Source organism: Lampetra planeri, chromosome 44, assembly GCF_965212315.1.
Source record: "Lampetra planeri chromosome 44, kcLamPlan1.2.h2, whole genome shotgun sequence".
NCBI lineage: Eukaryota > Metazoa > Chordata > Hyperoartia > Petromyzontiformes > Petromyzontidae > Lampetra > Lampetra planeri.
In genome coordinates this window covers 2,869,830-2,896,427 of record NC_136150.1, presented here as the reverse complement: position 1 = coordinate 2,896,427, position 26,598 = coordinate 2,869,830, and the positions used below count along the sequence as shown (strand labels likewise).

General features: G+C 51.2%; 1 protein-coding gene across 1 annotated transcript in view; it reads left to right on the top strand.

Annotated features, from left to right (window-relative positions):
- LOC144732755 (amphoterin-induced protein 2-like) overlaps window positions 1–17,704 on the top strand; it is a 31,910-nt gene extending 14,206 nt beyond the window's left edge. Inside the window, exon 2 of the mRNA XM_078614331.1 lies at window positions 14,270–17,704. Coding sequence (XP_078470457.1) covers window positions 14,454–16,379 — 1,926 coding nt within the window. The 5' untranslated portion in view covers window positions 14,270–14,453 and the 3' untranslated portion in view covers window positions 16,380–17,704. The remainder of the gene's footprint in view (window positions 1–14,269) is intronic.
- The last annotated feature ends 8,894 nt before the right edge of the window (window positions 17,705–26,598 follow it).

Genomic DNA, 26,598 nt, shown 5'->3' with positions numbered 1-26,598 from the left:
GAGGTCTCTGCAAGGGAACTCGGAGATGGCTCTGTGATATCCAATTCCGTGGGGCCGTTCCTCCAGCACTGGCCGCTCAGTCACAGATGGAAATGAATTATTCAGCTCGTGATGTGAAGCACAATTGGGACAAAATTGGGGGGGGGGGGGGATAACAAAAAAAAACTGAGCAAATATAAAATTCCCGTACAAGACATTGCGATGTACATCATAGGAAGGAAACGAGATATCTAATTACATTTAGACGACGCTTATTTGTGAGAATAGGCGTTCGGTCAGAGGCAAAAGAGGCAGATCGTGTTATTTTTTTATATTCCTGTTGCTAAAAAGTAATAAGACGAAGAATGACAACTCTTTGTCGCATCGACCGCTGAGTGAACCTCATCAACGCCCTCTCCATGTCGTGGTCGGTCACTGCAAACATTTGACCATACTTCACCACGCTGGTCAGTACGGGGAGGGTTGGGGGGGGAGTGCTGAACAATGCAGCGCGCTAACCACTGCGCCACCGCTCGTCTCAGATCATCATCGTCATCATCATTATTGCTTATATCATGATTTGGTATCTATGCCGTCGCGACGTCATAACGTTCTTCTCCACTCTTTGGTTCTTTCGAGAAAGTCACGTAGGTGAAAAAATAAAATTAAAATTAATAAAATCACGACGTTTACACTATGAGATCTCTTTTACCAGTGGCAAAATATAGTAGTAGGTTTTTACCCTTTTAAAAGGCTAAAAACCTACTACTAAAATCACGACGTTTAATTTATTTTTTATTTTTTATTTTATTCTATTTTTTCACCTACGTGACTTTACCGAAAGAACCAAAGAGTATGGATCCTTGCAGTCACGAAAACTTCAAATCGACAACATTCTTCTCCGCCGCGATTGTTGCGGTGTGTGGAGATGCCGCAGCGGCGGTCCCATGTGTTGTGCCATTCTCCACCCCCCACATCGCTGGGATGTATGCCCTCTGCACAGCTGCTCGCGACTATTTTTATCGAGGGCAAAAGTAAATATATATAGCCACATATCGATATAGACTGCATGTGTATTATATGCCCGTTTGCGAATGTTGGGCCACGACACACAATACCGCAGGCCCACGCCAGGTTTACCCGCGGAAATAAGCGATACAAAATTGAACAGAGGGCTACGTATGTACAGTTGATCGTCGATGATCTGGCACCGCGCGATCATCCGGCTGCTTCTGACATTATCCGTCGGTCCCGGGACGATCCGGCGAAACTTTACTCCTGTTGATTTCAAACGTGTTGTACGGCATGTACGCTAAACACTGGGAATGGCTTTAAAAGTTGTATCATCTTCATGTTCTGCAGATGTAGATGCCACTGGTTCTTCGTGTTCTGCAGATGTAGGTGCCACTGGTTCTTCATGTTCTACAGATGTAGATACCACTGGTTGTTCATGTTCTGCAGATGTAGATGCCACTGGTTCTTCGTGTTCTACAGATGTAGATGTCACTGGTTCTTCATGTTCTGCAGATGCCACTGATTCTTCATGTGGCATCTACATCAAATACGGACAGGTTTGTTCGTGTCTCTGGAAGTTCGTAAGTCGAATGTTCGTAAGTAGAGGAGTCTCTTATACAGTACGTTATACACTACAAATATACGACTTAAACAATGAAAATACTACACGTTTATTTTTTATTTTTCATGACGATAACTAGTCATAAAAACAGAAAATGAACGATTCGATCCGGCAAAAAGTTGCATTGCGTAATTCGGCATTCGCATCAGTCCGGCAATCGTCAAACACACGGTTGTGTTGAAACAAGAGCGTAGTAGTAGTACGTACATCACCCAATGCGGAGTCTTCGAGATGGCAGTGGTAATCACTGTACAAGTAAATACAGCAACTTTTTTACATTGGTATATTTTATTTTTATGCCAATTTCGTATAGGAAAAAAAATGTCAATCACTAAAAAAAAACACAACACACACGACACCTAAAAGCGGCCACGTTGGGTAATAATGTGCAAAAATGAGCAATTTTAAATAATAATAATAATGATGTAGTGTGTTATCCGGCGTTTTTGGAAAATCCGGCGCCCCCTTCCACCCCGATAAATCGATGATCTCCTGTATGCTGAATTCACCACGGTGGGGCGTGTGCAAAAGAGGCAAATGAAAATGCCACCACTCCCCCCCCCCCTACCCACCAAATTGAATGAACGAGCAAAGTGGATATGAACAGATGAATAATACATGGCAACAAATTGGTCCGGTGCAACAAAGAAACAAACAAAAGGGATGGCATTGAAGTTAAAAAACAAGTTTAACGATCCTCACTCGCTGTTTTGTTTGTGCTGCTTACCGGCGCCACGGTGGCTAGGAGATCAGTTGAACAACCTCAAGTCGGAGGCTTTCGCGACCAATATTATTCATAATCAACGTTTTTGGGTTTAGATCGCATTATTTATAAATGTGTCGTAACCCTCCACCACCCGACACGGCCAATCAGCAAAAAAGTGTCACGTTGACAAAAGACAAATAGTTCACTGCTTTAGCCCACCGGTGTGTTGAAGCGTGAAACCACAACATTTACAATTTTTGTGTACGACGTTTCGCTGGTAATTGCATCCAGCATCACTATTTGTCTTTTGTCAACGTGACACTTTTTTACTAATTGGCCGTGTAATTCGGAGGCTTTCACGACCAACATTAATCCATAATTTGTGTTTTTTTGGGTTTCATTGCGTAAATATGAATGTGTCGTTCAACCCGCCACAAACATGGCTGTTGCCTGATGGTGCTGGTTGTAATTGCTGGCGAAACGTCCCGCTACTCAAATTGTAAAATCTTATGGGTTCGCTCTCCTACCCACCGGTGTGCTGTGCCGGTAACGAATTGGCGTGTTTTGTTTATGTGACAAACTTCACGAGTTGGCTCTATTGGGTGGTGGCGGGTTTAACGGCACATTTATATTTACGCGATCTAACCCAAAAAACCTCTTATCCCTAGGAGATGTTATCTCCCTCACCTGGTATGCAGGAGGTCATGGGTTTGATTCAGAGGTCGCAAACTGGTTTTGATTCCTTACCCGTACCCGTACCCGGCCGCACCAGGGTCGCAAACGGGTACCCGTACCCGGCTGGGTACGGGTAGCCAGGTATCGGGTAGGGTACGGGTATCGGGTACCCGGTTGCGACCTCTGGTTTGATCCCGACCCTGACCCCTATTGTATATTTGGAGTTTGCATGTTTGCTCTCTCTCTCTCTCCCCCCGTGGTTGCGTGGATTTAAATTTGGGTCTTACGGTTTTCCCCTCCACATTTAGAATCTACGTGCGTTTAGAGCAGTGGTTCCTAACCTGGGGTACACACTACCCACCCTCTGGGGGTGCCGGGATGCCCTTTTTTGGGTTGCGAGATGCCCTTTCTGTTGTTGCAAGATGCCCTTTCTGAGGTTGCGAGACATGGCCAGATTTTTTTAGAAGGTAAATCATTGAAAACAATAATTTAGCACGGGCACGTCAGTACAAAAACTACATTGTTTCATCAAATCTATGTATTCATTAACACTATAAATGTTTTAACGATTGAGAATGAAAGGGATGCAGGCCGCAGCAAAGGTTAAGAACCACTGGTTTAGAGCATTTGGCTGCTTTACATTTCCACGCGATAAGCCACTTCGTTGAGCTATCATTTGCGGCCAGGTCACTTCTGCAACAGAGGTACATAGCTCAGTGGGCCTTACTTTATAAAATAAAAATTGTTTGGTTTTAGTTTGATTGTCATCTCCCTCGCCTGGTATGCAGGAGGTCACGATTCCGATCCTGACCCTGCCGCCTGCTGTATATTTGGAGTTTGCTTGTTCTCTCTCTCTCCTAGTGATCGCGTGGATTTTTATTGGGTCCTCCGGTTTTTCCCTCCAAATTTCTGAAACAACATCAAGGTTATTGCAGAGTTTGGCCGCTATAAATATCCACGTGATCAGCCACTTCGTTGAGCTATTATTTGTGATAGCCAGGTCGCTTCCGAAACCGAGCCATCTATCTCAGTGGGCCTTACCTGGTAAAATAAAAAGATAGTTTAGTTTTAGTTTAATTCTGTTCACGTTGCCGTCTGTATGCTCGTTTGCGTGGTTGTGCAGCTGTACAGCTCTCCGGCGTGTTCTTGCGTGACCGCGTGTTGCTCGGGCACGAATGTTCAACATTTCGCCCCAACGCTTCGTGGAGTTCAGTTCCTGAAGATCCCGATGAAGCCCCTAAGGGCGTGGGGCAAAATGTCGCAAACCGTGCCGGAATAACGAGCGGTACGCCCAGAAAAACTCCACCGGACAGCGAACATAACTCCTTGCCTCTTTTTAAGCGCATCGTGCTGACATGTAGCGGCGTGCTAAAGGCATTATCGCGTTCGGGAAACATCCATTCCTGCTGTCCACAACACCCGTTTTATTCGAGTGGCAAGGTGCAAATCATCGCGAGCATCCATCACGTAACAACAGGCAGACGGATGACTCTCAACATCAATTCTGACGGGAGGACACGCAACCCGGAAGTGACATTTCCATATTATAAAATGACACTTTCACAGATTGATTTGCACTCCGCGAATTCTGTTTGCCATTCGTCAAATACCATCGGGGTAACAGACTCCAGAGATAAGGAGGAGGGGCTCGAGCCCCTGGAGAGGCGGGCGTGGAGGAGGAAGAGAGGAGCCAGCAGAGGTGTGGACTCGAGTCATGTGACTTGGACTCGAGTCAGACTCGAGTCATGAATTTGATGACTTGCGACTCGACTTGGACTTGCATAATAATGACTTTGTCCCACCTATGAGATGTGCACTCGAGTCATGTGACTTGGACTCGAGTCAGACTCGAGTCATGAATTTGATGACTTGCGACTCGACTTGGACTTGCATAACAATGACTTTGTCCCACCTATGAGATGTGGACTCGAGTCATGTGACTTGGACTCGAGTCAGACTCGAGTCATGAATTTGATGACTTGCGACTCGACTTGGACTTGCATAACAATGACTTTGTCCCACCTCTGAGATGTGGACTCGAGTCATGTGACTTGGACTCGAGTCAGACTCGAGTCATGAATTTGATGACTTGCGACTCGACTTGGACTTGCATAACAATGACTTTGTCCCACCTATGAGATGTGGACTCGAGTCATGTGACTTGGACTCGAGTCAGACTCGAGTCATGAATTTGATGACTTGCGACTCGACTTGGACTTGCATAACAATGACTTTGTCCCACCTCTGGGAGCCAGATGGTGCCTCGTGGTGTGAAGGCCGACTGAGGGGGGTGAGGCTCTGATCCGGACCCCACAGTTGTCAACCCATACGGTTGACTATACACTACTATACATTATACACCAGTTATAGGTTTTTACCCTTTTATCTGGCAACAAAACTGACACATTTACATTATGAGACTTCCTTTGCGAGTAGCAAGGTGTCAGTTTTGTTGCCAGATAAAAGGGTAAAAACCTATAACTATATCTTGCTACTGGCAAAGGAGGTCTCAATGTAAATGCTTACCCCGAGCTCTCAATACTCTGATGATGCGTTGTCTTTGAGTTGTGCGCCTTTTGGCGTCATCTGGTCCAACACCATGTGAGACTGTGCTCTAAGAAAAGCTGTCTCGGGTGTGGACCAATCAATTTCAAGGATAGTGCATACATTATCAGAGTTCTGTTTTTTGTTTGCATTTTGACTGCAAGCGTTGTGGTTAATGCAAACATGATCCCTTGTATAAAGGTGTCAGATTTGTTGCCAGATAAAAGGGTAAAAACCTATAACTATATCTTGCTACTGGCAAACGAGGTCTCATAATATACACTACACTATTACATACCTGTCAACCCATACCGTTTACTCCGTATTCTTGTACAGGGAAATGGAGTTTTCAGGTCCATACGGCATACAGCCGTTTCAATTCGGGCAAAAAAAAAAAATTTGTCTATGTGTTTGTGTTTCTCCCTTGTGATGGGACTTTGTAGGATGAATGTTGAGATTCATAAGGGGCACGGGGTGACCAATAGGGTCTGAATTGATCTGTAATACGGTACGCAGCACTGATAAGGAGTTGATAGGTGCGTGACCCGGACTGACGCCTGTTGTACATTTTGAGTTTGCGTGTCTCTCTCTCCCCTTGATCGCGTGGATTTTGCTCCGGGTCCTCCGGTTTTTCTCTCCACATTTAGAATGAACGTCGCACGTTTCGAGCGTCATGGCTTCTGCTTTAAGTGTCCATGTGATCATTTCGTAGAGCTGTCGTTCGTGGCCAGGTCGCTTCTCAAAAAGGAGCTACATAACTGTGGGCCTTATCTGCTCGAATTAAAAAGATAGTTAATAAATATAATCAACTTCTTGGTTCTTTCGGTAAAGTCACGTAGAATGGAAATAATAAAATAATAAAAATGAAACATAATAAATGAATTCTCACGACGTTTCGGCCACAACGCAAGCAGCCGTCCTCAGGTGAAGAACAGGTCTGTCGAGACGACAGTCAGACTCTGAGAATTATTTTATTATGTTTTATTTTTATTATTTCCCTTCTACGTGACTTTACCGAAAGAACCAAGAAGATGAATCCCTGCAGTCACGAAAGCAGCTTTAAATCGAAATAAAATCAAGTTTAGTTAATAAATAGTTAGTTCATATTTGGCGACCCCACCCTGCCCCCCTTCCTCCACCCCCGTTTAAGATAATATTGTTATAATTTACTTTTTTTAAAGCACGAATATTCATCGTTTGGCCCCATGCTTCCACTAATTCCCCATTCATTCCATCCATCCATTCATCATCATTATCAATTTTCGCTTTCGCCGAATTTACGCATCACAGATTCGCCCCCCCCCCCCTCATTGCTTCCTCTCGTCTCTTTCCTTCACCTCCTCTGCACCATTAGGCGCCTGATGTAAATTCTGTTAACATCTGACAACTGGTATTCACATTCTTGGGTTTTTCAGTAAAGTCACGTAGATAGGTTCAGAGAAAATAAAAAATGAAAAAACTACGACGTTTCGATCTCAACGCAAGCAGTCGTCTTCGATCAAAACGTCGTAGTTTTTTTTGTTATTTTTCTTCTTTTTGGTTATTTTCTTTGAACCTATCTACGTGACTTTACCGAAAGACCCATGAATATGAATTCCTGCAGTCACGAAAGCTTTAAGTGAAGATTAGAAAACTGGTCAATCTGTAACGCTTTGCTGCCGCTGTTGTCTGCCGGCCCAGTTTGCACGTGACAAGCCCCGGTGCAGCAGTACAGCTCAATGGGCTTCACTCGGGAGATACACGTCTGACTTGTGAGACGTAGACACGAGAGACGGAGATGATGTCTAGCGAGATGAGAGACCGGCGATGCCGACGAGACAGAGGTGCGGTGAAATGAGAGAGGCCTAGGCGAGAGAGGGCGACGTAGCAAGGGAGAGAGAACGAACGGACGCACGCGGATGAGACGGGGATGCGTCGGTGTGACGGAGTTACAGGCGAGAGAGACAGATCTCCTGAGGCGAGAGACGTGTCGGCAGACGTGGAGAGACGGAGGGCGATGAGGCAGTGTGTGTAACCGCCGGGCCCTCAACGGCCATGTGCGGTTCTCGTAGAGACGTCCGCTGAACTCAGGGGGGCGGTCGTCGACGCGACATTGTTCGTACGGTGCCGCATGGCTGCAGCGTGGCTTGTGGAGGTTGGCTACTACGAGGAGGGGAAGAAAGCTTGCGGGCAAGGCGGAGGCTATCGCGATGAAGTGCCAGTTGATGTAAAATACATCCGGTAGATTACTTGTGGTTTGAGTCGATGATTGACGCACCCCCTCTATTGTTTTTCACGAATCCGTGGCCCCTTTCTTGAGCCACTTGCGACCTCCCCCGAGCCTTTGCTTAGGACTTTGCGAACACCTCTCGCGTGCCACAGAGACCCTCGGAGGAGGATGCGGCGACTCCGTCGTCTCCGTGCAAACGGGTCTCACGATTCCCTCGGAGAGAGATTACAGCTATCAACTCAAAACGCCGCGCTCGGTGACAATGGCCTTGAGAAAAGGTGGGCGATTGAACGTGGCGGGCTCAGAGGTCATTAGCAGAGGTCAGGAATGGGGGAATATATATTTAATAAAACGCTTGTTCGCTAAAGAATCTCGTCTCAATTCCCACTGGTAAAGCACGGCGGCCAAAGCAAGGTGATTTATGGATCTCAAAATGCATTTTTTTTTCAACTGAGGCTTTCGACCATTTAGAGGATATATATTTTGCAGAGGGCGATTGTGCTCCCACCTTAAAGCCAAACGTGTGTCTGATTTAACCTCAGCTTGCATGCATCGATTTCATTTCCGTGCCTTTTAAACCACCGCTGCGTTTCAATTGATTCTCCCCCTGCTGTGTTGTTCTTCCGGGTAGAGTGGTGGCGGGGGGGGGGTGCAGGTGGGGGCGGCCCTGAAATTGAAAGCTTTTAAAACAGAGCCCAGATTACTAATTCTAAATAAAAAAAATATCAATATTTTCTGGCAAATGTCAACAAAATACAGTACCGTAGCTATTTGCGGAGTCTCAAAGGGGCGTGGGGGGGGCGTTGCCACCTGTCCAGGGAAAATTGTTGACCGCGTTCCTTCGGCTGGCAGGAATTGATTTGTGCCCGCAGACCTGGTACCCTTATTGCATTGCTGTGTGTTGAGATTCATCGCAGCGCTGTGCGCTGTTGCAGCAGCAGCAGCAGCAGCACAGTTCTGATGAAAGTGTACGCACGTACGCACGTTGAACTTATTTCGCACCGTGCGTAGCCAACCATGCAAATCGGAGGTGAACATGGAGCCTGGTGCTGACTGAGAAACGTGCCCGGGCTTGGTCTACAGTGGAACGAGTGGCAACCATAATTAGGCCACGTTCATAACGGGGGGGGTGCGGGGGCAACTCACACGGTGTGCCCCCACCCCTCCCCGTCCCACCGAAGTCTTCAAACTAAACCGGGGAAGTATGACATCAGACAGCGTGACGTCTATGCACGCGGCCCCCCCCCCGCACCCCCCGCCAAAACGCAGTGCCCTGAGGGCTGTCCGTGCCCCCCACCCCCCGACTCGCCGTCACCCTAGGGGAGGTCTCTGACCCTGATGCTACCAGCTTTGACAACCTCGACGAGGAAGCGTGGACGGGGCCGCGTAGATGGGGCCGCGTGGACGGGGCCGCGTAGATGGGGCAGCGCGGACGGGGCCGCGGGGACGGGGCAGCGTGGACGGGGCCGCGGGGACGGGGCAGCGTGGACGGGGCCGCGTGGACGGGGCCGCGGGGACGGGGCAGCGTGGACGGGGCCACGTGGACGGGGCCGCGTAGATGGGGCAGCGCGGACGGGGCCGCGTGGACGGGGCCGCGGGGACGGGGCAGCGTGGACGGGCGCTGTGTGGACGGGGCAGCGTGGACGGGGCAGCGTGGACGGGGCCGCGGGGACGGGGCCGCGGGGACGGGGCAGCGTGGACGGGGCAGCGTGGACGGGGCCGCGGGGACGGGGCAGCGTGGACGGGGCAGCGTGGACGGGGCAGCGTGGACGGGGCCGCGTGGACGGGGCCGCGGGGAGGTGCGGCTTCGCTCACGAGCGACAGCGGGGAAGGAGACCCTCCCTGCAGGCCGCTCGCCGCCCCCCATCACCATTCAGTCCCGGCCATTGTGAACACTTAGTCACGGTGCTAAATGACGAGCTGCATTGTTATTTTTATTATTTCTGCGGGGCGGTGCAGGGGGGGGTTGGTCGGTCGGCTGGCACGTTAGTCGGGGCGGCGGTTAAGTCCAGACGCGCTCCTTTAGCCACGGGAGGATTGCAATAACGCGGGCGCTCGCGACGACGCGACAACCTCGCGCGGAACGTTCGACGCGAAGCCCGACGTTTTGCTCCACGCCCTACTTCACACCGAGCAACGCGCGGCGCTCACCCGTAAAAGTCTCGCAGCGATAAGCTCGGGCGACGACTTTAATCAATTATATATCCTCCCCAACACCCCCCCCCCCCAAGGATAATACATCATCGGACTCATGTGGCACTTGAAGGGCCAAGGTGAATTTTATGGGTGAATTTTATGGTTGAATTTTTGATTACTTATCCTTTAAAATGCTTTAGGCAGATTCATCTCTCAGCGTGAAGCCAAATTAATTTAACAGACGCGACGTTTATTGCGACATTTTGTAGCGGGGATAAACGCACGCACGGAAACTCTACATTATTTGCAGTGGGCGAATTATTCTGGGTTGCAGGACAGCGGTGCTTGTGACAAAACCACAATAATAAAAATAAAAAATTACTCACGTGTACAGCTTCTGAACTCTTAACTAAACTTTTTTTTTTTATCATACCAGGTAAGGCCCAATAGGCTATACAGCTCTTTTTCAGTCGCGACCTGGCCACAAATAATCGCCTCAACAAAGTTGCTCAACATGTGAATGTAAATATTTATAGCAGTAGCCAAATACTCTGAACACATTCTTAATGTGGAGGGACAAACCAGAGGACCCGGAAAAAAATCCACGCGACCACGGGGAGAACGTGCAAACTCTAAATGTACAGGCGTCGTCAGGGTAGGGATCGAACCCACGACCTCCTGTGTACACCAGGCGAGGGAGTTAACATCTCCTAGCCACCGCGGCGCCCTGCCATGTTGGTCAGCATGGATTGTTAAAGCGAGAGGGAGCTCAGGACCGGTTTGGACATCACAGCGAAACTGACATTAGCCGTGGCTGGGAATGAAACTCTTGCCGCCACGGGGTTCAGAACGCGACGCGCTAACAGCTGCGCAGTGTGACAGGCGTCGGGGTCGGACCGAACCCATGGACCCTCCTGCACACGTGGGGAGGGAGTTCTCATCTCGCCAACCTCGATGTTTGTCAGCTGCCCGACTCCTCGTGTGTTGGTGGGTCGCGAGTCGGCGCCCCGCGTGGCCTCGTCGCCAAGCGACAACGAAAACCCCCCCGGACAAAGACGCGTTCGACATTTCCACCTATAAGCAATTAAATATCGCCTCATGTACGTGTCGCGTTATCCTCGTTTTGTTGACTTATCCCCCTCACCCCCCCTCCCCGCACCCCGATAATGAACGATTTGACTGCACTGTAGTTACCATCACTGGCCATGATGTCGCAGCAATTAGTTGCAGACAGAAATTAACGATTGTGTTTAATGTCATCGTTGATATCAGCAGACAATTCCGCATCCTTGACCCCACGACACCCACTCCTCCGTCCCCAGAGATGCTGCGACAGATTTCCAGGCAGGCTCGCACCAACTGCGTTCTCTCACCGGAGATGCCCTCCAATTAAGCGTCGAGGGCTGCACATCTATTTATTTATTTATTTTAAAACACACACACACGCGTCGAGCCGATGGCTTCATTGCGACCAAACGTGACGGCACTCCCAGGGACCGGAATCAGGCGTGTGGCGCGTGCGAATCGCGTGCCGGGGGTTGCCCTCGAGTTGAAACGACGAGCGGGTGGCATTAGAGAGAGCGAGAGGGGTTAGAGAGAGACACGTCAAGCCGAACGTTCGCTGCCCCCGTGCTCTCGTGATTCGAGTCCCACTGCGAGTGCCACGCGCCGATCAGGCGTGAGGCCGCCTCTTGTGAAGCTGCAACGCCGCTTTAAGCTCGCTGCGAAAAACCGGCTCGGACTCGAGGGTGAATGCCGGACGTCTGCCGCCGGTCACTGTGGGTACCGCTTCTCACCGGGTCGGAGACCCCCCTTGGTGTCACAGTGCCTGTACAAAATGCACACCAACCACTGCCCCCCCCCCCCCCCACAGACGTTCAGGCCATGCTTCCACCCCCATAGGAAAGCTGCCGTGCCACCCGATTTTGCACAACCCCTGCCAAGCCACCCCATTGCCCCCCCCGAGTTTCTAGAACATTGCTCCCTGGACAGAAGCTCCCTTCACTTTGCTGATCGGATCTGGAACTGCCTCCCTGATGAACACATTGTGGGCAAAATCATTAATTCCGGTCTTCAGGCCTTCAAATGCCGACCACACACACACACACACACGGGACATCTCCTAACTTCACCGCACGCCTTGTAGGGACCGAGTCTTTGAGCTGCAGTGAACCAATGACCATGCCGATTTGATGTACTCATGTCTGATGTGGCCGTTGTTCACAATTGCACTGCGCGAGGGTTTGCGCTGCGTCGGGACCAGCGGCAGTAACGAGAGCACCGCCGGTGCAGTCGAACACGGGGAGCCCATTCTGGATTGCCCATCGGTGCAGAGAGGTGGCCGAATTTGCCACGAGAATGTTCCGTTGCGGTTCAATTCAGTTCTTCTCTTTGTGTTTAGTCTGTTGTCCTCCCCCCGATTTGCACGGTTGGCTACGTATGGTTGTGCGGAAGAAGTTCGACATACGTACATTAGTTAATTGTATGCGCAGTCAATTGGAAGCCAGGATGTTGTTCTGTGGGGTTTGTGTTAAGCGAGGCAGTGATACATTGTGATCAAATAATAATGATTACAGCCCTCTGCCGATCCACTGCTGGATGAAGGCCTCCCCATCTCCTCTTCTCCAAAACAACATCATCATCATCATCCACCATGTTCAATCCACTGCTTGACAAAGACCTCCCCTCCAAGTCGTCGCCGTGATTCTGCGACGCGACGATCCGCCTAGCGCTCGCGCGAGAGTCAATCTCATCGCTCCCTCTCTCCGTGGTGGACACGTACAGGTACTCTCTGGCACACCCCCTCCTTCGGCTGCTACCCCGTTGTCAGTTCTGACGACGGAGCCAACGTCCTTTGTAGACGCCCGTGATCTCTGCCCCGTGACCACTTCATTTTCTTATCGGCCACTGCGACGCCGCCCTCTAACCCGCGTGGGTCCTCTAACTCGCGTGTGTCCTCTAACTCGCGTGTGTCCTCTAACCCGCGCGGGTCCTCTAACCCGCGCGGGTCCTCTAACCCGCGCGGGTCCTCCTCGCGAGTCCACAGAGTGCAACGTTCTTGACGCTTCTTTTGCCCACTTGTCCAGCCTTTGTTCAGTTCTACAGCCCTCTGTTAATGTCCATGCTTCTGATCCGTAAGTCAGGGCAAGGGGTCATTGTTCACCACATTGAGGGGGGTGGTGGTGGGGGGGGGGTGAGCAGAGCACAGAGCAGACACATGCGCCTTAAACCGTGACTCCCCCGGAAAATCTCGTCAATTCACCGAATCGTGGAGGTAGGGGTGGCGGCGGGCAGGAGGTGAATCATCACGCGTCCGTGAACAACGACCGATTACGGTCATTGTGTTGCTCAAAGTCGAGGAGCGTCCCTCCATGCAAACAGCGCTCGCCCCGTGTGTTTGGCCGTGCACCATTTGTGAAAAGGTGATCCTAATACAAAAAAAATTGGCCCAGTTTTTTTTTTAGTAAGGTTCACAGTTTTGCAAAACCAAATCGCGTGAAGATGCCACATCGTGCGCTCTGATTTACGCGTCGTTTTCACAGCAGCCAACCAATTTAGCAGCGCTTCTTACAGTGAATGGAAGCCTCCCACGTGCAGAATAATTTGGCTTTGAATATACTCACTGCATCCTCAATCCATTCAACAACATGTAAAGGGTGTATACTTTATTTTTATCCTGCTGGTAAGTAGGATATGTTTTCAAGAACGATGGTGTAATGGAATGTGGCGCCGGCGGTGGTATTGAGATCTCGGGGTAAGCATTTACACTGAGACTTCCTTTACCAGTGGCAAAATATCGTAATAGGTTTTTACCCTTTCAACTGGTACAAAAACTGACACCTTTATGCTCTTGATAGTGCGCTGTTTTTGAGTTGTACGCCTTTTGGCTCTAAGAAAAGCTGTCTCGGGTGTGGACCAATCAACTTCTTCAAGGACAGTGCATATCATTATCATTATCAGAGTTGTTTCTTTTGTTTGCATTTTGACTGCTTGTGTTGTGGTTATTGCAAACATGATCCCTTGTATAAAGGTGTCAGTTTTTGTACCAGTTGAAAGGGTAAAAACCTATTACTATAGTTTCGTTTAGTTTATAGTTCCGTGAGCACTGGACTAAAAATCCAGAGGTCGCCTGTTCGATTTGATCTCCCGACACAAGCACCGATGGATTCACCGGCACAGTTCAGTCGATTGGCAGGTCACGTGCGATGGGGTAAAGTGTGGGAACTCCCAACTGTTCCAAGACGTCTGGTCGGTGTGTGCAAGAGTCGGCAAAAACAGACGCTGCCTTCGCGACTTCGCCCGAGTGGAGGGCCCCTTCCGCCAGCAGCGGTGTGAGCAAGCAATTGCAGGGCTGCACCTTAACCTTTGCATTGCTCTTTTGCAGACTGGACGTGACTTTCAATCCCGGAAGACCTTCACATCTTTCGCTCGTTAGAAAATAAAAAAACAAGCAACAGCGGTACCCACGCCAACTCCGCAACCCACACCACCACCGCCACCACCACAGCCACCGCCACCACCACCACCACTGCCACCACCGCCCACCGCGAGACAACTCCGCCACGGACATGGAGAAGCGGAAGGCGGTGGCTCCGGGCGCGTGGGGACCGCCCTGGCAGCTGCTGCCATCGCTGGCGCTCCGCGCGCTGCTGCTGCCGCTGCTTCTGCCGCCGCCGCCGCCCTTGGGCCCCGCCGTCTTTCGCGCCGCCGCCGACTCCGCCGACTCCGGCGCCGGCCTCCGCTCGTGCCCGTCGGTGTGCGTGTGCGCGGCCGACATCATCGCGTGCGCCGGCGCCAACCTGACGGCGCCACCGCCGAACCTCCCGGCGTTCGGCACGGCCCTCGACCTGGGCCACAACGCCATCGCGAGGCTGGGCCCCTCGGCGTGGGCCCGCAACGCGAGCCGGCTGGTCGCCTTGCGCCTCCGTGGCAACCGCCTGTCGGCGCTGGAGCCCGGCGCCTTCGAGGGCATGCCGGCGCTCGCCGTCCTCGACCTCTCCTCCAACCGGCTGAGCGCCGTCAACGGCTCGGCGCTCCGCGGCCTGGCCAGGCTGCGCGAGCTGCTGCTGTACGACAACCGCATCGCGCGCTTCGACGGCACGGCCGTAGCGGGCCTGGCGAGCCTGCGCAAGCTCTACCTGGGCTGGAACCTCGTGGAGGAGTTCCCCTTCGGGCTGCTCGCTCGCGGCCAGCCGCTGCAGGACCTCGAGCTGCTGGACGTCTCGGCCAACCGGCTGAGCTCGCTGCCCGCGGGCGAGCTGGACGCGCTGTCGCCCGAGATCAAGGACGGCCTCTACCTGCACGGCAACCCCTTCCGCTGCGAGTGCGAGACCTTCATCCTGCTGCAGCTGTGGCTCAAGTGGCGCTTCAGGCCCGTGGTGGAGTACACCGACGACTTCTCCTGCTCGTACGGACCGCCGCCGTCGACGGCGTCCGACGGAGGCGGCGGCGGAGACGGCGGCGGCGCGGTGAGCGCCTGGCGCGCCGACTGGGACCGCATGAACTGCTCGTCGGCGCTCGGCGACAGCACGCGCCTGCCTGAAGTGCACGCCGAGGCGGAGGACAACGTCACGGTGGACTGCGGCGGCCGGCGCCTGGCCCGCGAGGGCGGCGGCGCGCGCTACATGTGGCTGACGCCCGGCGGCGCCGCGCTGGTGCCCGGCGACGAGCGTGACGGCGCCAACGCGAGCGTGCGCACGCCGCACGGCTCGCGGCTGCTCGTCCACCCCAACGGCAGCCTGAGCATCGCCCAGGCGCAGCCCAACGACACGGGGGCGTACGCGTGCGTGGTGACGGACGGCGCGCTGGCGCTCAACGAGACGGTCGAGGTGAACGTGACCGTGTCCGAGGCGGAGGAGGACCACCCCTTCAACACGGCTTTCACCACGCTGGCGGCGTGCGTCATCAGCGTCGTGCTGGTGCTCGCGTACCTCTACCTCACGCCGTGCCGCTGCCTCTGCCGCCCGGCCGAGGAGCTCGACGCCGTGGCGGGAGACGACGACGGCGCCGGCGGCGGCGGCGCCGGCGGAGGAGGCGGCGGAGGAGGCGGCGGCGGCGGCAACGGCGACGAGTCGACGTCCAACTCGAACTCGCGGCAGAGGAACGACAGCAGCGCGCAGTACTCGAGCCTCAGCGTCACGCCGCAGCACCGCGACGACCCGCTCCCCGGCGGAGGGGGGGCGCCCGGCCGCCACAAGTTCGGCCACAACGGCAGCGGCGGCGGGGGCGGCGGCAGCGGCAAACACGTGGTGTTTGCCGAGCACGGCAAGAAGGAGCCGCTCTCCGTCGTCATCGGCGGCGGCGGCGGTGTCGTGTCGGCGTCGCCGGCCGAAAACCACGGCAAGGGACGCGGCAAGTCGCTGGTCGGTGGTGGCGGCGGCGGCGGAGGAGTGGAGCACCGGGCACTGGAGGAGCGGCTCATCAAAATCCAGAGGGTCAAGTCCGACTCGGATTCCATCTGCTCCGTGTTTTCGGATACACCCATCATGCCGTGACGCCACGGAGGGGAGCCGCGACGGGCATGGGGAGGAGGAGGAGGTGGAGCGTGCGGAGGAGTTCGGAGGAGGAGGAGGTGTGGACCGCTCTTCGTCATCGTCGTCGCGTTTGGACTTGGGCTCGAGCCTGAACTCGGGAAGGGGAAAGTCGTTGGGAATGTTGCGGACGCGCAGCGGGATTGGAGATCGAATCCGACGCTCGTGCTTGTAAATATTGTGTAATTATATACACACGTGCACACACGCGCACACACACATATATATCTGAGTGCAATAGACAAAAGCGTATGTGTGTCCATGCTCTTATTTTTTGTTAGCTTACGAACGTGTAAGCCTGTATCCCGTCTCTGTTTTTGAAGTTATGAATGCAGAAGTCTACATCGCCCGGAGACGTCTCAGGATGGCACTTAATTTAAAACACATCAGCCTGTAATGAACCAAATGCATTCCCGTGAACGCAAACAGCCCTAGACGGTTTCCGCAATAGCACGCTGACTTGAGCGCGGCGATTCTATTGTTATTTCGTCACTTTACGTTATTTCCTGCTAAAATATACCAGAGTTTGGGTTGGTGGATCACGCAGAGATTGTGCCCGCATGAGACAACCCCCCCCCCCCACTCCGCCCCCCGTGTAAAAGACAGTACAGCAAGTAGACACGTGACCCATCTGCGCAGCGTTAGATCGCTCTTCTCTCCGGGTCCCCCCAGATACCTCGCTCGTAAAAAAAACACACAGAAAAAAAAGGGGCGTGGGAAAGAAAAACCATGCACACGCGTGGGGATCCCGTAACGCTAACCCAAACGCGTGTTTGTTCCCGGTGGCCTTCTAATCGGCGACGTTTAACGCGTTTCAAAGCCGCACGGAGAACGACGCCGCGTGGCGCCCCACGTGGGTGCGGACGCTTTGGAGAGAAGCGCATTGGAACAAACCTGGCTGGGTTTCTGTCGATCAAGTCCCTGAGCAGCGGGCCACACTCTTGCGCCCGAGCTTCGTTCGTGATAAATTGTCTGCATGGGATTTTCCGTCGCAGCGACCCTCGGCGGACGAACGCAACCGAGGGGCACGGATGGCGCACTCACGCTTTCCGGGCCTCGCGCCAAGCTTGCGATCGGGCTCAAAATATCTAAACAACAACAAAAAAAACGCGACTCCCTCGACCATCGAAGGCCCCGGACTTCGGCGAGGGGAAAATGTGCGCGCTTGAGAAATTCCCAACATCTGGAGCGGAGAGCCGCCCTTTGTTGGGAGAAGCGGCGTGAACGCCAAAACCCGCGCGCGACAAACGCCGATGCTCAAGAGGCTGCGCACGGAACTCGTCGCCTCGCTTCCCTAGGCAGGGCGGGCGGGCGGGGGGGGGAATATGAACAGATAATTTTTCTCGTCGCCGCGAGCCACTGGCGCCTCGCTCGTATCAAGTTCCGTCCTTCCTCGGCGTCGTTCGATGCGTTCGCAGGTAACGGCGGCCGCCTCGAGTGGCCCGCGGGCTCCAGATCACCGGGTTCTAATCCCGGTTTTAGGAGGTGAACCTCGTTCTCGAGTGGCGGTGAGTTGGCGGTCGAAGCCCCGGTCACCCAATGACTGAACACAAGCAGCAACGAAAAAACCCACGTCGCGTCGATTATACACTGGTCAACACACTTTTTCTGGCATAAGGTATTCCAACGGTGTTAAGGTAATTTTGGGGCGCTGATTCCAAATCTGGCATCAGTTTTTGTCTATCACATCAGGTTTTTGAGATATCGAATATTGCATTTTCAATAAAAACTGCAGAAGAAAATATTAAATAAATGTGGATATCTACATAAAATGATATTATAAACACACTATCCTAAAAATACAGCACCATAGTTTAACACTAAAGCAGTCACTGACTCGCAACAATTTGCAATCATAAGTGACAGAGTTAATTTCTGGAAAAATCAATGAAAATGGGGTATGCCGATAGCATAAAAATGCGATGCGATAGAGCAAATCTGAGATCAGATTTAGAATCAGCATCCTGAAATTAGTCTAAAACAGCTGCAAAAAGTCCAGGCCAGAAAAAAATGTGTTTTTTTTGTTGACCAGTGTTATGGTTCCGCGCTCACTTTGGCTAAGTTCCAGCGCTCGGTGAAAATATTGCTCTCGGTGGCAGAGTGTACGGGGAAGCTCTGCACACGACTGTGTTGACCACACGAAGGGTCACTTGAAGGTAGTTCTGTGATATCCGCTTCCCGTGGGACACTGTCCGACTGCCGCGCGAGACTTCCCGGGCGGATCCTTCATCTCACGGCGCGAGGGCGACGGCGCAATTCGGGATAATTTGGCGAAATAAAAAGTAATATTTTAAAAAAACCTTTTTAAAAACCACGCTTTTATGAAATGTAGTAGTAATGGCAGAACTTCACAACTCCAGGAAGTGGCCCCGAAGCTTGCCATATAAACGTAAGGGACCGTGGCCAAATACAGCGAACGTCAGTTGACCGTGGACAATTAGACCCAAGCCGAAACATAACATTTCAAAAATAATGTTAAAACATATTTATTTATTTTTAATGATAGAATATAGTATTGTCATCAGTATGACATAAGTATACCAAGTTTGCAGTCGATACCACATTGGGGAAAGTGGGTTAAAATTGAGTTACAATATTTGAGGATACAACAACGACAACAACAGACAGAGTGACTTAAAAGAAAGCGCGTAAAAAGGGGGCCCCGCCTGTCAGAAGTGCACTGCGACACAGCGAGAGCGATAAACACACAAACAAAAACACGAAGCTCCAAACGGAGGCTTGAACTTTCGCGGCGGTGGTGTGCGCTCCTATTGGTGGAGATTTGCGAGCGACAGATTCATGCCCAGCGCCGGAGTGTCACACTGATCACGTGGCTCGGAGACGGAAGCTGCTGCTGCTGCATTTTGGGAATCCCCACGCATCGCCCCAATGCGGTTTAGAGGTTCCCGTTACTCTAGCGCAGAGGTCGCAAACGGGTTTTGATTCCTTACCCGTACCCGTACCCAGCCGCACCAGGGTCGCAAACGGGTACCCGTACCCGGCCGTGCCCGTACCCTACCCGTACCCGGCTGGGTACGGGTATCGGGTACCTGATTGTGACCTCTGGGATGAAGCCATGTTGCAGGCGCGGGTGGGTTGATTCTAGGAACTTGAATTGTGAGAAGAGACAAGACGTTTGGAAATGAGTGACAAACGGTGACTCACCAGTGACTCACGGCCTACCCGTACCCGGCCGCACCAGGGTCGCAAACGGCTACCCGTACCTGGCCGGGTACGGGTAGCCGGGTATCGGGTAGGGTACGGGTATCGGGTACCCGGTTGCGACCTCTGCTCTAGCGCGGTGCTTCTCAAAAACGCATTCACTCATCTCTCTCTCTGAATACACTAAACGATTCGGAATTAACGTGACATTTTTGTTTTACTCAGCTGTGAGGTGTTTTTTTGTTAGGGATGGGCGGGTGGGCATTTAGATCGTAGGGTTTGGGTACTTTAATCAAGGGTAGTTAACCTCACTTAATTTGTTAACTTAAATATCATCAGTAAAGGTAAAATATTGTCATTATTATTCCGTTGGTGGTACCCGGGACCACATTCTGAGAACCACCACTTGTGTTACATAAAGACCCCCCTTGTATCCTGTAATAGACTGTTTGGGCAAGTGCTGTTAGCAAGCCCCTATGAAGGCCGGCACGGCACACGAGGGGGTGGGTGGCCAACACCACGCCCAGCCTCCTTTGTCTCCCCAGTGGCAATGTTTACACGCCGTACCAGGTACTTATTTGAGGCGGAGTCCACCTAGGGGAGGCCCAGGACCAGTTCTAACAATCGTTACCCGTGTTGGCCGTGAGCGGGAATAGAACTCGGGTCGCCGGGTTCGTAGCGCAGCATAGCGCTAACCGCTGCACCACCGCTCCCCATCTCACGTGCACAGACACCGCCACTCACACACTCGAGCGAATGCGCTCGAGAGCCAATGCGATACTGGCCACCGTCACCCCCCCCACCCCCGTCCTTACGGGCCAAGACAGCTTACTTTATCATAATTTAGACATGTTTTTTCCCCCCCAGCAGATCGATACACAAATCGCTGACTTTGCGCAAATGTCGATTTGGCAGTGGCAGATGCTGATGATGAAAACGTTTCACGAGTTCGCGTCCCTCTCGATCGCGCGCCAGGTCGCTGGGAAGACTGATATACCGTGACCGCGACAACGAGCCCTTTCGGTTGATAACTGAAAGGATTCCTCCGGTCGAAAGTAAAGAATCCGATTCTCGCGACATCATCCTCGCGAGGTAGACGGAAGAGGTACGGGCGAGAGGAGACGCAGGGGCGATAGAGAGAGATATGTCGACGAACGCGGGAGACGAGACGGTAAAACTTGCATGTTTACCTGAGAGAGACCAAGATGAACTATTAAGCAAAATTTTTTTCTTATTTTACCAGGCAAGGCCAACTGAGCTATGATAGATCTTTTTTCAGAAGCGAACTAACCACAAATGATAGCTCAATGAGGTGGCTTATGATATGGAAATGTACAGCAGCCAAATACTCAAAACGCGTGTTTCTAAATGTGGAGGGAAAACTGGTGGACCTGGAGAAAAATCCACACGACCACAGGGAAAACACGCAAACTCCAAATATACAGCAGGCATCAGGATCAGGATCGAACCCACGACCTCCTGCATACCAGGCGAGGCAGATAACATCTCCTAGCCACCGTGGGCATCCACACCTTATCTCCAAGATATATCCAAGACAAGGTGTGGATGGAGAGAATGTAGAGAGACGGAGATATAAGGATGAGAAATATTAATTACCCAATATTTATTCTCTTTGGTCGATTCATTAGGATTTTTTTTACGGAGGCCGATGTACAACATCACACGCCTCGCCAAAGAGAAGCGGTTCCAGCCATCGCATTAGGGGCGAGTTAATTAAATGCTTGACCAAATATACCAACAGGCAAATTTTTAAGTTGATAATTTTGTATGGCCCGCGAATGATGTTACAAATATCCAAACGGCCCTTGGCAGAAAAAAGCTTCCCCACCCCCTGTTCTACAGGGACGCGTCTTCACTAACGGTCCGTTTCGCGGACTTGTGCAGCAAACAAAAGCCAGGTTCCTGTGCAGGTTGTTCGGGGCTTACGCCGCCGCTGCTGCTGCTCTTACTCAGCTCTTCGATGCGCTTTCAGGGTTCGTACCACGCGTAGGTCTCGACGCGACGTCCGACGCTTCGCCGCGCGTGCAGGCGTCGCGCCGAGCAACCCCGAACAGCGGGGGAGACGCGTCGGAGGGCTGACAAAACCGAGTCGGTGGCGGAACGCGTGGAATTCGCAAGGCCCCAACGCTCTCTCCCCATCGTTCCCGCTCGCTCGTTCGCTCGCCGCACTTGGAGCCGTGCTATCGGCGCGGACTGCTGCTGCGCCGATAAAAAAAATTACCGTCGAGAAATCCCAAATTTGATGGCCGGTGTTCATAGCTCCGACCTCCTTCCCCCCCTCGCGCTCGTTATTTCCGTTGGCGATTAAGAGCACGCTGAGATGCAGCGCTTTCGTCTCTTCGTTGAGAGTTGGGGTGAGCCAGAATCCTGACCGTGCAGTACAAAAAACCGGGACGCATCGTGGGGCAGGGGAGGGTGGATGAATGAGAATATCTCACGACCCTGGAAGATGAGGGAGAACGACGCGTAACTGCGTTGTCGTATGTCGTGGATGTATCCTTGTTTTTTACGCAACTGACAGAAAGCGAAGACTTTTAACGTCCCTCGAAGGCCATGGATTTCCCAGGACAGCCGCCGCCGGAATGAGAGGACCTTCCCGCGGGAGAAAAAAACCGTGTTGCATGGCTCAGGTGTGAAAGCCTTGGTTTGCTGGACTTGTGTCGTGAACAGCTGTTGAACGCGAACGAATGAGACGAGAACACAACATTTAGTGAAGTGAAAATTTCATTGGGCAAGTTGCTATATACACACACACACGTAAAATACAAAATACAGGCAGAGTGGTGGCGCAGTGGTTAGCGCGCTGCAATGTGAAACCCGGCGACCTGAGTTTGAATCACGGCCGAGTTCGGTGGGGAGCGACACCTGAACTGGTCGTGACCGCGTCCCTTCCCCTCGACAAATCCACCAACCCACGTGCTGACCAGCGCGGTGAAGTATGGTCAAATACGCGCACGCACTCGCTAGGCCCAGCAGGGCGTGGAAGTCTTCGTCGGGCCGTAGATCGTTAAAGGGCTGTAAAATTTCGATTTAAAGCTTTCGTTGTGGCCGAAACGTCGTGAGAATTATTTTATTATGCTTTATTTTTATTATTTTATTACTTCCCTTCTACGTGACTTTACCGAAAGAACCAAGAAGAGGGGCTGTAAATTGTTATTACGACTAGTGATATTATTTTGAATTACTTTCTTTAAAAAAAAACACATCAAACCCCATCATCACGTCATTATTTTCATGACGCTGCATGATAGTATGCCACGCGGCTTTGAGTACTATCTGTATACCTAAAATAAATATATATAATGTACTGTATTATATGAGCACGAGGTGCACAACACCGATGTAATATTCGATTGTAAGATGGCATTGACTGATGTGAAACAAGGACTCACAATAAGGTCGATTTTGACGATGTTACCGCGTTCTCGTATCGCTGTCAATGAACAATGTTGTGTGTGTGGGGGGGGGGAAGCTGCCGAGCGAAACGCGGAACATTGTTGTGCCAGACGACCGGCTAACGTTCAGCCAACGTTGAATCTGCGTGGGGGATCCAACGGTTTCCAGCCGTGTGCCAACGTTGGCACGCATACAGCTGTCCCCTTTGGTTATGTACGAACCGTGCCCATGTACGTACTGCGTTTATGTTGTTGATGGACGTCGCGACCCATGCATTCATTCAAACGGTGGAATTGTACACGCGTCGTGTGTGTTTAACGTCCCAAAATCGGTGACTGGTATGTTATTTTTTCCCCCCATTCTATGTTCGCCTAGATTTAAGAATGCACAAGTACTTTCGATGAGATAATCAAATATGGGAATTATTTATTCGGGATTCGCAATCGCACCCCGCTGAAGGAGGACACATATCTTTAGCAAAAGAAGAAAGTTCTAAAGATGATTTTTTTGTGGTACTTAATGTGCGTGGTATTATTTTTTGTAACGTATAAACGCGCCCATTTCACGTCGATCACCATAATCATGTCACTGCCATCAATCACTCTAAATATAATTTCCATTACCGGTGCCACATTTTAATGGGAAATATTAATCACCATCGTAACGATCGTCGCCATGAGAAAAGCGTACTCATTTATCCATCGCTTTTTTGTTGTTGAATCTTTCGCTTTTCATATTTAATTTCCTTAACTTTCCAACACAAAGCTTCGGGCCCCAAACAGCTTAAGCCCCCCCTCCTCTCCCCGGCACCCGGATTTATGAAAAAAATGAGTGGGAGACCTAAATGTAAACTCCAAATTCAAATACTAATAAACAAGGCCAATCCATCTTTTTCATCCCAAAAATAAAGATTAAAATAAACTATTTTATTCACCAGGTAAAGTCCACGGAGCTCTTTTTCAGAATTGACATGACCACAATTAAATAATAAAAATAAAACATAATAAAATAATTCTCACGACGTTTCGGCCACAACGCAAGCAGCAAGCAGCCGTCCTCAGGTGAGGACGGCTGCTTGCGTTGTGGCCGAAACGTCGTGAGAATTATTTTATTATATTTTATTTTTATTATTTTATTACTTCCCTTCTACGTGACTTTACCGAAAGAACCAAGAAGATGAATCCCTGCAGTCACGAAAGCTTGAAATCGAAATATGACCACAATTATTGCTGAACGAAGTGGCTCATCACCTGCAGAAAGTTCTAGTAGCAGCCAAACTATCTAAACGCACGCTCCTCTCTTCCCTCGCTCTGTCTCTTGTCTGAATCTTTAGTATTTCACGAGAACGCATTTCTGTCTCGTCTGTATCTCTCATCTCACCGCATCTCTTGCTTTGGTTGGCATTCGCCTACATATCTGCGCACCGACGATTTGCACGGTTGGCTACGTGCGGTGCGTACAAAGTTCAACACACACGCAGATGCATCTCTTCACTCATCTCGCTACGTCTCTACCTATTTCTACATCGTTTTGGTCATCTCACTTTGGAGTTTATAAATTGAAAAGGGGTCGTGGGGGGGGGGGGCAGGGGGATTGGAGGTGGCGGGAGGGGGGGATGCCAAAAATAAATTCTGCTTCGGGCCCCCAAATAGATCAGACACCACCACTGATGAACATCTCCAACCTCATTGCTCGTTTGAAGCCGGTTGGACGGATTATTCCAATGGGGTGGGGGGGGGGGTGAAACTGGGTGGCCGATTAATCATCACTGACTCTTGCCGCCGCCGCCACCACCACCCAGGCGAATCGGAGCGGAGTGTACAGTACAGGGTTTTTGCTAAGGAACTGTCGACACCTTATTTGTGCTGCATGCCGATTGCGAATGAATTTATCATAATTACGATCCAATGCCGTGTTTTTTTTTTACACTTACGCGCGCGCGCTCGCACGCACGCAGACACCCACGACGTCCTGTTGATTGATAATTGTTTTTTTACCCTTCTATCTGGCAACAAAACTGACACCTTGTTCTACAAGGAGTCATGTTTGCATAGACCACAATACCTGCAGTCATAATGCAAACAAAAAACATAACTCTGATCATGTATGCACTGTCCTTGAAGTTGATTGGTCCACACCCGAGACGGCTTTCCTTAGAGCCTAGTCTCACATGGTGTTGGACCAGATGCAAACATGACTCCTTGTAAAAAAAAAGGTGTCAGTTTTGTTGCCAGATAGAAGGGTAAAAAACCAATTATCATATTTTGCTACTGGCAAATGAGGTTCCAATGGTGTCCTGTTGATTGTTAGCTTTTAATCCACGTCGGCTCTGTCCAATGTCCCCGTTTCCCCCAACAATTAGCACTGTCGCACTCGATCCCGCGTCCGATGTTCGTGCCGCCGTGTTGCTGTGTGTTTTTTTGACTCCGTACGCCTTGAACGTCGCCACTTCTGCACAAACTCCGAGCGCTCCAGATAACGCGGCGGGTTTCGGGGACGTTGACCGCCCGGCTTTGAAGGCGCGCTACACGTGAAGTTTAGCGGCGCACGCACACCACTGATCGAGACATCCCCCACGTAGGGCCCCCCCCACTAAAGGTCGCGTGACCCGCCCTTCACCCACCCGCTCGTGAAATATAACATTTATTTCCCAGGATTAATACCCGAAGTCTTGCGTAATTTTCACGAATACCGTTCAATCTGCAATTCTAACTTGAACGACTACGCCTCGACCAGAGCCTTACATTCTCAACTGCAATATAACTTCGAGCTACTGGACTCTAAAAACGCTTGGTCCCAGTAAACGTTTTGCCCTTGCAAAGCCAAGCAAGTTTCCTGCTGTGAATCTTTCAAAACAATGTTTTCGTCTTTATTGCAAAAGAAACCGAGAGCACGCCGTGTAGTTTAGCGGGGAATGTATTTTCGAATCGTGTGGCCGGTCTGTTGCCGCACGTGCCGCCCGTTTCAATTTTTATTTTCCGTCGTGCGACTCAAACCCAGCGGCAGATTCCCCGCACGTATCATCGCTAATTGAAGGTATATTTATGAAGCAAAATTTTTTTTTCTTTTCACTTGTAGAATGTCTCACCTACGCACGTTCTGGAGCAAGCCCGAGCTGCCGTCATTCAGAGACATACCTGAGACATACCTGAGACATACCTGAGACAAAGCCGTCAACCCATGCGGTGTACCCATGGTCTTGCACAGGCCAATTGAGTTACCAAATCCATACGGCGTACAGCTGTTTCAATACGGCCAAAAGCAAAAATCGTGTCTATTTATTTGTGTTTCTCCCTTGTGAAGGGACTTTGTAGGATGAACGTTGAGATTTGTACGGGGCACGGGGTGACCACTAAGGTCTGCATTGGTCTGTAGTAAGGTAGGCAGCACTGATAAGGGGTTGACAGGTATGCAGAGAATCTCCGAACTCGACTCACCTCGTCAGTAGCCACGAGTGTGTTAGTACACTAACAAGTTTTCGTTTTTTTAAATATATATCACTGCGATGGGAATTGTGACCAGCATTTGAACGTTTTAGTTTTTGTCGTCCGTTCAACGTCCCCTTTGTGACGGCCCACCACGTGGTCATCGTCGTCGTTATCTG